General features: G+C 36.2%; 1 protein-coding gene across 1 annotated transcript in view; it reads right to left on the bottom strand.

Moving 5' to 3' along the window:
* Positions 1 to 14306, bottom strand: part of LOC131033842 (mitochondrial thiamine diphosphate carrier 2) — a 119281-nt gene that overhangs the window by 61074 nt on the left and 43901 nt on the right. Inside the window, exon 3 of the mRNA XM_057965134.2 lies at positions 8979 to 9090. Within this exon, the coding sequence (XP_057821117.2) occupies positions 8979 to 9090 (112 nt within the window). The remainder of the gene's footprint in view (positions 1 to 8978; positions 9091 to 14306) is intronic.

The raw sequence follows: 14306 nt of genomic DNA, 5'->3' as shown, positions 1-14306 counted from the left end.
TGATTGGGTCCTTGATGTATCTAGTAAATACAAGGCCAAATATCTGCTATGCTGTTAATGCCTTAAGTCAGTTCATGTGTGAACCTAAGGAGATACACCTGGTTGCAATAAAGCATATAATGAGATATCTACAAGGTACCCTAAAGATTGGTCTTAAATATGAAAAGGTTGACATAGATCTACATGGATTTACAGATTCAGATTGGGCTAGTAGTGTGACTGACAGATAGAGCACTTCAGGGTGCTGCTTCAGTTTAGGGTCAGCCATGATATCCTGGATCAGCAGAAAACAATCTTCAGTAGCTCAGAGTTCCACAGAGGCTAAATATATTGCAGCTTCAATGGCTGCCCGAGAAGCAGTATGGCTAAGGAAATTGCTCGTGGGATTATTTGGAGAACCTATGAAACCTACAGTCATTCAGTGTGATAATCAAAGCTGTATAAAACTCTCTGTAAATCCAGTATTTCATGATAGGTCCAAACATATTGAGATTCCATATCACTATGTACGAGATATGGTTGACAGGAATGTGATAAAGTTAAAAATATGTGTGTACAAGAGATCAGACTGCAGATATTCTGACCAAACCACTTTCCAGAGTGAAGGTTGATCACTTCAGAAAGGGTTTAGGTATGATAGAAAGGTAACCTGCTTTGTAATCTATACTTACATATATTTAAGATGTTTAAGGTGTAAACTTCTTTGTCATGTTTGGACTATCTCTTGGCTTCTTGCCACCTATGTTCATATCTAAGAGGTGACGATCTCTCAAATACTGAACACTTGTATGTAGACATCATAAGGTGACGATCTTATGATAGTCAAACGAGTAATCATGTTGGATCACTGGTAAGTCATGGATGTGCCATGACTATGTTGTGATACAACATTTGTACAAATGTTATTGCATTATCACAACTTGGATATGATGAGAACTTAAGCACTTCTCATATGGTTATCCTTGTATTGCGTGTTAGGCAATACTGATATCACGTGTAGGTGATATCTCAACCATTGATCATGTTGGATCTCTGGTAAGTCATGGATGTGCCATGACTATGTTGTGATAAACATTTATAAATGTTATTGCACTTATCACAACTTGGATATGATGAGAAACTAACCTTTCTCATAGACTTATCCTTAAGTATTGCGTGTTAGGCAATACTGATATCACGTGTTAGGTGATATCTTGATGAATCTTACAGATCACATGTTTTGGTGATTTCTCACATGATCAGGTGATGATTCTCTTACTTTTATCACATGTTAAAATAATACTTTATGTCACATGCTCAGGTGATGTTCTTCTATTTTGTATCATATGTCTTGATGGTACTTCTCATGTATAAATGATTTTTGCTGACTGACATTATCTTAGTTATGAAAAGGAAATGTGATGCAGGTTGCCTTATCTATCTTCCAAAGCTAAGAGGGAATGTTAATGCATGGTAGCTTATGCAAGATAAGATCTTCCTAACCTTCCTTGTTCTATTATTTATCTACATGCTTCATGTCTGATTTATATTGCATATGATTATCGGATTGTACAAACATTGCTTATCATTATGCTATCGGGCTAACAACCCGATAGCATATTAAATGCTATAAGTTATCGGGTTAAATTCGCCGATAAATACTTGCTATCGGGTGCATAAACATTGGCACCGATTCACATCTGTTATCGGGCATATTTGTTATCGGGTTTAATGAATACACCGCTTCATTTGGCATTAACATTGGTTAACAAATGCACTGGTTGGATTATATACATCGTGCACTTTGAATCATCGGTGTTTATATGAACCAATTCATTGAATTGATCAGTTATTATATTATGATATTACAATATGCTATCGGGGGTTTTTGAACCGATAACCAGCATTGTGTTAATGGTATAACTGTAAAGGCACCGATCAATGGGTGCATTGATCGGTCATGCCTAAAAGGCATGACCAGTCAATACACCAATTGACCGGTTGCCTAAATGGTATATATGCCAATTGAATTCATTTGGAGAAGACATAGAAAATATTAAATGATCTCTCTCCTTCAGACCTGCAGATAAAAATCAGAATTATTAGACATTGACATAATTCCTCATATCCATATATAGCATTCATAGTTCATAACTTGTTCTTTAATTAAAATTGAAATAACTTTACACTTCATTTTTGGAAACAAAAATGAGGACAACAGCTCTGATACCATATTACACAAATAAATGGTAAAAATTGAATTGATTAAATGAATGATCGAAAGATCATTTATAGAGTTACAAGAGATTGATGTTTCTATTAAGAAACAGACGATAATAGAAACAAAATTAGAAACTCCTAATATTTACAATATCATACAATATTGACCATTAATAATTAATAACTAAGATATTATTCTAATAAGTTTGAATGGGAGTTAAAAGTTGTAACTGTTTTCAGTTACAACTAATTAATATTCTTATTTCGGGCATGAGCCCGCAACGCAGTGGTGGCTACGAACCATGGAAATACAACGGTCCTGTGTTCGAATTCCACCCTTGCCAAATATTGGTGGTGACCGTTGAGCTCCCCTGTGGCAATTTCGATAGTCGGTGTCCAGCAAAGGAGGCCACAGAGGATGGAAGGAACGGATGGGATGCAGCAGATGGTTGGACTGGTCGCAGGGTGGTGCAGAGGCAGTGAGGAGATGGTAGCAGAGGAAGGAGGGTAGAAGAGGGGAAAAAGGAGGGACGGAGCTAGTAGGCAGGGAGGAAGGCGTTGGTGGAGCAATGAAGGTGACCGGAGGTAGTAGGTGGTGCAACGATGGAGACAGGAGGTGTGGAGCGGGTAGGCGATGGAGGGATCAAAGAAGATTAGACATACCAGGTCAGGAGTGGTTGGTTGGTGGTAGCAGGTAGTCGACGATAATGTAGTGCAGCGGAGTTGGTAGGCAGGGAGGAGAAGAGAGGTGGTGGAGGAGAGATGGAGTTAGCAGGAAGGGGAGGAGAAGAGAAGGTGGAGGAGGAGTGGTGGAGTTGGAAAGGCAAGGGAGGAGAAGAGAAGGTGGAGAAGGAGAGGTGGAGAGTGAAGTAGAGAGAGTAGGGAGTGCATTGGTGATGGAGGAGGAGTGTTCGGTTCAGGGAAGAGGTCCCCCTTGTGGCCTCTCCTGGTGCAGACCAGGCTAAAAATCCCTGCAATTTAACAAGCAAAATAAAATAAAATTCTTATTCTTATTTCTATGACTTTTTTGACTGACAAGTCTTTGAAAATGTTTTGGTTTATGAACAGTTTATTATGGTTAGTTGAAAGCAGTTCGAACCATGAGGTATTTATGATGACAGTTCTAACTTCCCAAACCTGCATTCACATACTATATATGCATTGTTTAAAGGTCAAGAGGGCATGCAAATATAGAAAAATGTGTAAGTGCAGGAAATAAATTGGAATGTGTTTCTGTGAGAACTTAATCTGAAGGATAAAAAATATCTTTCATAATCTGAAAAGTTGTTTGCACAATGTTCATAGAGCTGTAAGGTTGAGAAAGTGTTATAAATTGATACTGAATAGTGTCCTATGTATATTTCTTTGGTGAGATGTGTTGAAGACAATTCTGAGCGTGTTGAATAGACATTGAAGACAGTTCTGAATCTGATTCAGAATAAGAACTGAAAGTGCAAAGACTTGCAATCAGGTATATAACAATGTGATCATAATTTTGTGTTTATTCAGAACTTGTATCTTGGAAGGAACCATTTGATACATATTTAGAATTTCAATTACAGTCCTTATTGATTTAACAAACAAGGATAATCAGTTTTCAGTTTGCAGAGAGTTCATTGAAGGATACCATTGTTTTGAGATACATATTCAGATTGCAATCAGATTGAACTTATTGGTCAATATTCAGATTGAAAGTGATTGTTTCAGTGGTCAAGTTGGATACTTTAGCTTAACAACCAAACTGAAGTTACTTGTTTAATTATTCAGATTGAAACTGCTTATTCTGGATTTGTGTAAAAAGTAAGTTCAAAAATTGAAGTGTAATTTGTATAAATCAGGGTCTCTGAAAAGTATTGATCTGAACACATATCTTGGTTTAACAGACAAAAGCATTCAATTTTGGTTTACAAAGTTTTGTACTTACAGGCTGCAATCAGTTTCAAATCATTTCAAGCTTGCAGATCTTTGTGATGCTTTCTATCTGAAGAGTGGAGACAATAAGATTATGACAATCTGACTTTATGATATATACTGCTATTTGGATGAAGATAATTTAAATGAATCAATGATATCGATGTGATTCAGTTTTTCTTTTCACAAATTTGGTACTGTAAAAGGGCTAAGTTGGTGCTTGGTTTGAAAAGTTAAGGGGTTGAAAGAGTTGGTGCTCTTAAGATAGGAGTTGGTGCTCTTAAGATAGGGATTTGGTGACTTCTTAGGGTTGGTGCCCTTACAGATTGTATTTGATTTTAACTGTGATGCTGGATTAGGACAGTAGATCCTAGCAGAGTTACTCACCGTGGTTTTTCCCATCTTGGGTTTCCATGTCAAATCTTGTGCAGCTGTTCCTTCTGTGATTGCTTTGCATTGTTATTTCAGTTTCAGTTTAAAGATTGTATTTGATTTTAACTGTGAGGCTGGATTAGGACAGTAGATCCTAGCAGAGTTACTCACCGTGGTTTTTCCCATCTTGGGTTTCCACGTCAAATCTTGTGCAGCTGTTCCTTACGTGATTGCTTTGCATTGTTATTTCAGTTTCAGTTTAAAAACAATTTTACAAGAAGAATATAATTGATAAAAAAGTTTTAAGAAACATGTCAAATCACTATTGTGAATCAAAAGTCAAGACTTTAGAAGTTATAAAATGATAATAAAAATAAATAAATATGTTTATAAAATTCAACTTAATATAATATATTTTAATTGTATTTTAATTTAATTTAATATAACATTTTTTTAAGATAATAATATATACCCAATTAAAGATAACATTTTAAAATTTATATAATTATATTATTAAAATTTCAAAATATATCAATATAGTCTATAAGTTTTGTAAAATATATTAATAGATGTAGAAAATAAAGTGTATCAAATTCTAAAAAAATGAAACCTAAAACAATCCAATAAATACATGGCTGGACACAACAGAGGCAGGAGTTTGGCGGGAATTCAAGAGTGCTATGAAAGCGTCTCTCCTAGACATGGTGGCGGCAGCAGCAGCAGTTCAAACTTCTCTCTCAGTCCGCCACAAGGTCAAGTGATGAAATTTTCGACTAGTCTCAATACTCAGCTACTCGCCAACTCAACTTCTAGCTCCAGATTAAATTTTATCACTCAAGACTGAGTTGTGCGTTGGAGGAGGTCACAGAGCAGCGTTTATAAAAGGAATTGGTCGGAGACATTCCAAAACCAGTAAAAAAGCACTTTCTAAATTTTTACTTCAACGGACAAATTGACATTGTTTCCATACAAATAAATAGCCAAACCTCAACAAAAAATGTATACATATTTGAAATTCAGCAAAATTCGAATTTCAACCATGAAATTCGCTGAATGTTGTGACTTAGGTTTAATGTGTTGCTGTTTTGTTTTGGTACTTGCCCCAAGTTTTGTTTTTTAATTCCTTACAATATAACTTTAGAAAATAAACTCTTTGTCCAAGGAATTGTGATTAATTGGTTAAAGCATTATGTTCTCAATGTGGACACCCAAGTTCAAATTCCAATGGGACATCTAATATGGAATTCTAATTGGTGACTCTTGGTCTTCCATACTTGGCTTCTAATGTGGAGGTGGTTTCTAAATAAGTGGATTTCTAAGTTGACTCTTGGTATTCCGTGCATGATTTCTAGAGTTGTTGCTCAAAAGGAGTTAATATTAGTCTCATGGTTGTGCTCGCAAGAGCTTGTATTGGTCTCATGTTGATGCTCATTTGAGTAGAATATTTGTAAATGATTAGCAATATTAAAAATAAAAGAGAACTTTAGATGGGCAAAACATGATGCTGCTTTTTGAGTTCACCTTGCTAATTTTTTTGGTTTAAATTGCTATTCGGTTTTTGCAGTGCCAACATTAGTTAGAAAGACAAGGATTATGAGGTAATGGAGGAAATGGATAGTGCAAACAAAGAGGTTGCACAAGGGGAAGAAGCAACACAAAATGAAAGTTCAATTGCAAGTGCCACGAATTTTGATTCCCCTTCTAAGGGACCTTATAACCAAAACAGAACCTTTTTGACAGTTATCCACTATCATTGCTACAAAAAAAACACTAAATGCAGAGGGAGTTGCCATTGGAAATGCAATATTTTGTATGACAACTCAAAGAGCAGCATCACCAAATTCAATGCAAAGGGTGGAGTTTGTGAGAATGTCGTACTTGATCAAAGGTCCAAATTTATTAGATTGCATCATATTTCTCCACTCTATCTATGCCAAACCCTTCTTGTAGGTCTTCTAGGTCTTCTAGGAAATTTTTTTGTTCCACTTTATATAGTTCCATCTTTTGAGATAAGTGAAATGGAAATTAAGAGTAAAAAGAAAGAGAATGGCTTCATCTACTAATCCATTCAAGAACATGTTGAATGCACAAGCTCGAGACAAGGCAAATGATTCCATTGGCAAACTCTTCTTGTTAATGGCATTCCATTCCATTGCTCTCGCTCTCATTATTCCAAGAAGGCTATGCCTAAAGTAGGGAAAGTAATTGTGAGCCTCTACGAGACAAAATAGAAAATCACCATCTTGGATGAACAATAATCCAAGGTAAAGGTTCTGACAGAGGAGATGAAGGCCACATGGGTTTCTTGTTACTGTAGTATAATGATTATGGCTGAGCAGATATTAGACAAAGACTCATCAATAGCATAGCTTCATGTAAGAAAATCCTAGACCTTAAGAGATGCCATTGGGGAGTTTCATACTTGCAATATAGTATAGGTAGTTATCAATACAACACTTGTGTAGAGCAATAGGAAAATTACTTGGGTTCACCTACAAGCACAACAATTGGACCCCATGTTGTATGAATGCCATGAACAATGCACTCAAGGACATTGGTGAAATTTGGTGGGTCAAGAAGGTTGTGGCATATGCAAAGATGGTGCAAATATTTATTTACAACCACCACACCTACTTGGCATTGATTCTTCTGGAAGGTTTTTAGTTCCTCAACTACTGAGAGGAATTTGTTGACATATAACTTAAGAGGAAACAACCTACCTCTAGGAGAGCAAATAAGCTTGTCATTGCACACAATGCCTTGCGCCTCATTGATTCCAGGACACCTTAATTTAAAAAGATCCTAGGAGCAAAATGGCATGTAAATTTTGATGACCTGGTGTAGATTGATGAAGACCAAGATGTAGAGCCAATTATGATCTTGTTATAAGAGGCAGCTAGCTTTGAGTCCAATAATTCTATTAAAGAGTAGTTTCTGACGTGTTCATCAAATGATGACTTCAAAACTAAAGCTTGTTTCTTAATGTAGCATGCATGACCTAACATTCCTTTTTTGGCATTTTTCCTATTAACCATGCTCCATATTATGTTTGATTATCATATCAACATGTTGGACAGATTAGTGATGAGTAGTTTTGAGGTGCCCACCAAATGATGACTTCAAAACTAAAGTTTATTGCAGTGTACCTACTACCTATATGCTATGCATGACCCAACATTTCTTTGCATTTGTCAGTATAAGTCATGCGTCATATTATGTTTGATTATAACTATCAATCTGTTGAAAGTATTGTTACCATCTTTAGTCTTTAATGTTTCTTCTTCCTTTGTTTCATTTTTTTTATTTCTACGTATTTTAAATTTTCAAATCTTGTTTTAACAGTCATCCCCCTATTATCCCCAGAATCTAATAAACTTTGGCTGTCTTCAAAATCCTACTCACCCATTCCCAAATTTCGGAGAAATATTGAAATGAAACTTGCTTTTTGTTGTGTTGTTAGAGTGCTATCTTTTGATGTAGCTGATCCAGTGTTATTGCAATTGTAGGAAGTGCAACATATGTAGATCCTACAAGAAATTGAGAACAAGAAATTCAAGTAAGGAGATGGCTTTGTGTTCTTCATTATTGAAGTAAACCATAAAGTTAGAGGAGAAATTTAGACACATCATTAAAATTTATCAGTGATGGATTGTAGCACGTTAGAAAACAGAGCATCATATGTTTCTCAGAATAAAGTCTTTGTAAAGTACCATCTTCTTTTAAGGCTGTCAATATTTGTGTACAAACTGATCATCAAATTGCAATACACGTATCTCCACAAAACCAATCCAACATATTGGAGTGGAAAATGTAGCGCATGTTATGATCTTTCTTAATGAATTGCAAGGCAGAGAGTACAATTGTTATTAAGATTTTCTTTCTTTGTTTTGGCTCCGTTGTGCATTAACATAATATATCTTCTCTAGAGGACTTTTCTGACTTGGGTGAATGCCATGTTGTAAGATCCAAGATCCACACCCAAAACATTAAAAAAATATGGCTTCGGATAACAAAGAGATTGAAAAATTGTATACATTAAGTTGATAAGTCCTCTTACTATATGCTTTCCAACCTGATTCATTAAATTGCAAAGAGTGACATAGGAGAAAGATGTTTTCCAATAAAGAACATTGTATTTACCCTGTAACATTGTTTAAATAGCCATCCCTCTGCCATCTCCAAAAGCTCATGCTCACATCCCCATATTTCCCCATCCCAGGGACTTCGAAAAACACTTGATTTAATGCATTAGAGCTTTTTGAACGAAAAGTTGAATAAAAATCCAAATTGTAATCAACTATTCTGAATAAATTATTTTGACAGTCAGATTAACTATGACTCTTTTAAATGAAGCGAATACTATGTTGATTGCATGTAATACTGTATATTTCAGAAAAAAAAATAATATCTTGGAAAACACACATATAGTCATTTCCCAAGACAAGAAATAAATTTCTTTTGGAATACATTGTACATGGATTAGAGGTGATTCAGACCTGACTTGGTGGATCCTGCCACAAATGACTTGAATTTGTGTAGAAAAGCAAACTGTATTGCTGTATAGGGCATTACCATCAGAAGTGCTGGGACATTACCCCTCCACAGTCCCTATTTCATTGATTACAAAAATAGTTAGTAAAGGACTATGATTATAGCCTCAAAATAAACTATAAAATAGAAAACAAAATGTGCAGACATTAAAAGATTTCACCAAGTTTCTCCAAGCACTGAAATATTGGAAACAGAATGATACAAAGTTTGAAATTCTAGTAGTATAGATAATAGATGTCTCACATATATGTGTATGAGAAATGATAATTATAGGTTCTTATCTACAGAATACTGTAAATCATCCATAAAAGTTTTAGAAGCCAACCGTGTTGCTCCCCTTGTCATCCAATTAGTGGATTAAAATATGAATCCATTTTAATCAATATTTTATAATGAGTACAAATCAATGGAATACATGCCATGCAGAGCTTGCCTGATCTTCCATAGCAGGCATGAACGTCAAGGTTTTAAGAAGGTCATATGTCTTTTCGTTAATATATTCTTAATAGTTATGCCAAAGGATGAATAGAAATTATTCTTGTGCTACTAAATTTGGCATCAACTTATTGTGATAAACCAGAGAGGAAAAATATTTAGTTATTGAGTCAGAGTTCCCAACATTATGAGCTATTCAAACCAAACTTCCCAAACTCGGACTCGGCTCTAACTCGGCAAGGCTGACTCGGCTCGAACTCGGCAAAATAAGAAAACCCTTGAAATTTAGAGATTTTTAACGATTTAAAACTTGTTTCATACACCCATTATTGAATTAAGCTTAAAGACACTATAACATCATCAAATAGAAGCTAATTTGATCACATACATAAACATACATCCATCACATGCGTAGAAATGTAAATTGTAGCTTAAGGAATTAGAAAACATAGATATATAGAGTTATAAATGTTGTCCAATGTATATAAAATCCATGACTTCAAATGTTCCCAAACATATATGTAACTGTAAAGTGTAAACAAAAACAAGTCTATGGCTCAGGCTCTGGCTCAGCCTCGTCTATCTGCCTCCTAGAAAGGCATCTAAGGTAGGTCCTGGATGACTGAGTAGCCATAGTCTCTGCCTGTGATGTGCCAGTCTGAGTAGCCATAGGTGTTGTGCCTGATCGTGCTTTATCCTCCTCCTCTACCATAGCCACAGCCTCAGCCTCTCTGTCTACCTGGTCAACCCACTCAAGGTCCTCGTCAGTGAAGACTGGAGCGGTGGACTTAGTGAGCCAATCGGACTCAGGGTCGACTTCCTCTAGAGTGATTGGAGAGGAGTCAGCATCCAAAATCTGTTTGGTCCTGAGACAGAGGTTGTAATGAACAAAGACTAGATCATTCAACCTCTCCACAGACAATCTATTTCGCCTCTTCGAGTGGATGTGCTCGAACATGCTCCAGTTGCGCTCACCATATGTCATCTTCTATGTTATGGTTTTTTTGACTGCACTTTTTTAAGTGACGTCAGCGAGTCAGGGAGTGACTCGTTGACTCGGCGAGTCAGGCGAGTCACGCCCCCTGACCCATCCGAGCCCAAGTCAGGGTCACCGTGACCCAGTAGGGGTCACCCGGCCCGCTGACTCGTGTGACTCGCCACGAGTCACGGAACTCTAATTCAAACACTTTGTATCTAAAAGATATGAAACTAGTTCTTAATTGGAAGGAAAAGTAAATAAATTCATTCATAAAGCAGCTTATCTCTCAGATTTTAGAAGCTTTACCGTAAACATATCCAAAATTGTATTTTGCTTAAATTATTTAATGCTATTGTTACTCAACTACATTTGGCATGCATTTTATGTTAGTTTAATTTTATGCTTCAATTCAAATTCAATATTTTTTAATTTTAAGGGGTTCATCCTATAGTGTGATGATTAAGTGGTTGCATTGTTAACGGTCCGACCAAGTTTCAAACCCCTGCTTGTCTCACACAGCGTTCATGCCAGTTATGGGCTATCATTGTGGATGTGTTTCTAGTGGTAGGAGATATAAGGTCGGCGTGTAGGATAGGATGTCCAGGAGGACGTTCTAGTGGTGGAGAGACAAGAGGAGAAATGGATGTCCAGGTGTTAATGCCAAGAAGGAGGAGGAGGATGGCCAATTGTGAATGCCGGGGATGAGGCCTCCCATTTGTGGCCTCACCTAGAGATAGGGACAGGCTAAAAATCCTAGTGCTTTCACCGATAAAAATATATATATATTTTTTTTATTTTAAACATTGTTTTTAGTTCTTATACATGCTGCGTTAGATTTTTTTCTGATTTTATAAATATCAAACTAGTATACATTAAGCAGAAGAAATTAGAGAGGATGAGAGAAAATGCAACGATAGCAATAGCCATTAATCCAAATTGCCAACAAAAACAGACAAATATGAAAGGGATTGTGGGTTCTACTCATGGTCCATGCATTTGCAACACTTCCACCTCATCTAGCTCAAGTAGAACCCATTCATAGAGCTTTTCTATATCTCGAAACACACCTAGAACATAACTTTTGCTTCAAGGTACAATGTGGAACAAAGAGATGCATGTTAAAGTAGATAAGGCTTGTGCAAATTATGAGTACTACAATAATCTCCCATTTAACATGGGAAAGAGACCATATTGGGAGTATTTGGCCACAATGTTGATAGTTGCAAGGAAAGGGTACAAGGAACCAATTCCACATTACTTAATTGGGTGGTTTCTCTAGAATGTTGTTACAAATGTAAAATTAGTTTTGGAAGAACAAAGGAAACAATGGTGCAAGTTTCAACGCACCATACTTTTCGATGAGTGGCCAAATGGAAAAAATTGCACCCTGGTCAACTTTCTAGCAGTTTTGAATGATAACTGCTCTAAAGTCCATAGATGCCTCTAATAAGGTCAAGAATGTAGAAAATGAGTTTGAGGTTGGAGGAGTTTGTATTAGAGGTGGGTGCAAAAAAATGATCCAAACTGTAGCTGGTGATATAGCGGCATACTTGGTAGGAGGGAAACTAGTTTAGGAGATGCATCCATCACATTTTTGGGCCCCTTGCATTGCACATTGCCTCGAACTTCTTTCAGAGGTATACACAAAATTGATTAGGTGATACGTGTGGGGAAAAGGTATGTTATTCAGCTTGCATGATGTTATAATGTAAAAATTAATATTATTTATGGCGCACCTAGGGTTTCTAGGTATGCATGCATCAGATGGATTAGACAATCTTACGGCCATTTTGTGTGCTGCATGTAACATTGGGATAAATAATTAATGTCGGTTTGCACATTGAGAAAATATTTAATATTGGGTAAACTTAGTACTTAAAAGTAAATGAGGGGGTAAATGGTTTTGTAAGCTAATGGTGTTAGTCACATGATTTATGTAATGACACTTGGTGGTTTTGTGAAAGTTAATTTATATAAAAGCAAGTACATTAGTTGTTGGGGTTGGCTAGTTGGCTATTTTGGCTAAAAGACTAGATTGAAGTCTTTTGTAGGTTGCGCATGTGAGGAGAGCAAGCATGGATTTGGAAGTGCGGTTAAATGATTCTTATTTGCTTGTTTCACATGGAGTGCATGTACAAAGCTTGATGCTTTAGAGGAATTCACGGAGACTCTATAGATGTATTGTTTGTTCATGAGATAATACATTGAGTGTGGATACTTTTCAAGGGTGGGTTTTTCACTCTTGAGGGTTTTTCTAGGGTACATCTTATGTCATCTTGATGGTATATTTGTCTATTCTTTGGCATTGTGAATTTTGAATAATTGTTTACATGAATTTCTCTTGTGGGTTTATGTGAAAATAGTGACCAATAGTGTGGAAGAAACTAAAAACATCGCAAAATATATTGGATGAGACCATTTTTATGGAAGAAGCCATTCACACGAAGAAGTGCAATAAGTTGTCTCAATGATATTTCAATGACCTAATATTTGTGTAATACAACAAATTATAACTCCATGGCCCTTTTCTAAATGGAGACTCGGTCTCATTGGCAAGATAAACCCCTCCTCCAATCGATTCTTCTCATTGATGTCTCTAGTCAGAAATCTTGAAATTCATCCCAAACAATATCGTTTGTTGTTATGATATACCTGCTGCAATTATTACAAATAATGGCAAGTCTTTCAAAACTAATTGAGCCTAAACCCTCCTCAAAATTTCCACATAAAACATAAATGGTATACCCCCTATTACCCCACAAGGCAATGACCAAGTTGGGGCATCTAACAAAACTCTCATCAAGATCCTCAAAAATATTGTCAATGAAGCAAGCCACCATTGGCACCTCAAAATCCATCCTGCTCTATAGGCTTGTCCCAATAGCATCCGTACACCCATAGAAGCTACTCCCTATTCCCTTGTTTTCAAAGCTGAAACTATCCCAATTGAGATAAAGTCACCATCCTCGCGCATTTTGTTGCATGATCTCATTAATAATGAAAAGTATGAGTTACACATCTCCATGGGCTCAAACTCCTTGATGAGAAAAAATTGAATGCAATAAACCATTTTGAGGCCTACTGGAATCAGCTAAGTTGCAACTACAATAAGTGCATCAAAAGCAAAGAGTTTGAGATTGGTGACCTTTGTCTTGAAAGAAACTCAAAGAAATACAAATCAGGATTATAAAAATAAAGGGAAGTTTGATCCAAATTGGTTGGAACCTTAAATTGTCATCATTAACTATGGTTCAAGAGCTTAAAATTGGCTATGCCTAAAAGAGCCCATGATTATCATTCATCTCAAGCATTTCTATCCTTGAACCTACACTAATTAAAAAATTCAAAGTAGTGAAGAGAAAAATCACTTTTTTGATGAAAACTCATTTGTGGGCATCATGTGTAGCACCTAGCATCCGTTATCCACTTGTACCCTTTCCACTTGGGGGCATATCCACTACATACTTGCCATTCACTCCATATAGTTCCTTTGACATCATATGTCACAATCCATTGTATCTATTCACCTACATCCTGTTTTGACTTTGTAAAAGTTTTGAACAAAGTGTTCATTGATGCTTCAAGCAAGCATCTTGATCATTTCTTATGTGCACATTTGACATTGTATAATATACTTATTTTTTCAATCCCTAGAAATCAAGATACCACAATCACAAGAAAAATCTGAAAAACGGCAATGCATGTTAGCTTTCTATCCACAACAAACTTAGGAAAACAATCAAACATCCAAAGCATAACCGATTAACTCACATAAATAGTTTTCCTCTAGTCTTGGTATAATTCTTATTTTTGTGTCACATTAGTCATCCTATCAACCATCAAGATATATTATTCCCCC

The sequence above is a fragment of the Cryptomeria japonica genome, chromosome 9, assembly GCF_030272615.1.
Source record: "Cryptomeria japonica chromosome 9, Sugi_1.0, whole genome shotgun sequence".
Classification (NCBI taxonomy): Eukaryota; Viridiplantae; Streptophyta; class Pinopsida; order Cupressales; family Cupressaceae; genus Cryptomeria; species Cryptomeria japonica.
The sequence above is the reverse complement of the archived record's forward strand: the minus strand, read 5'-3'. Positions and strand labels throughout refer to the sequence as shown.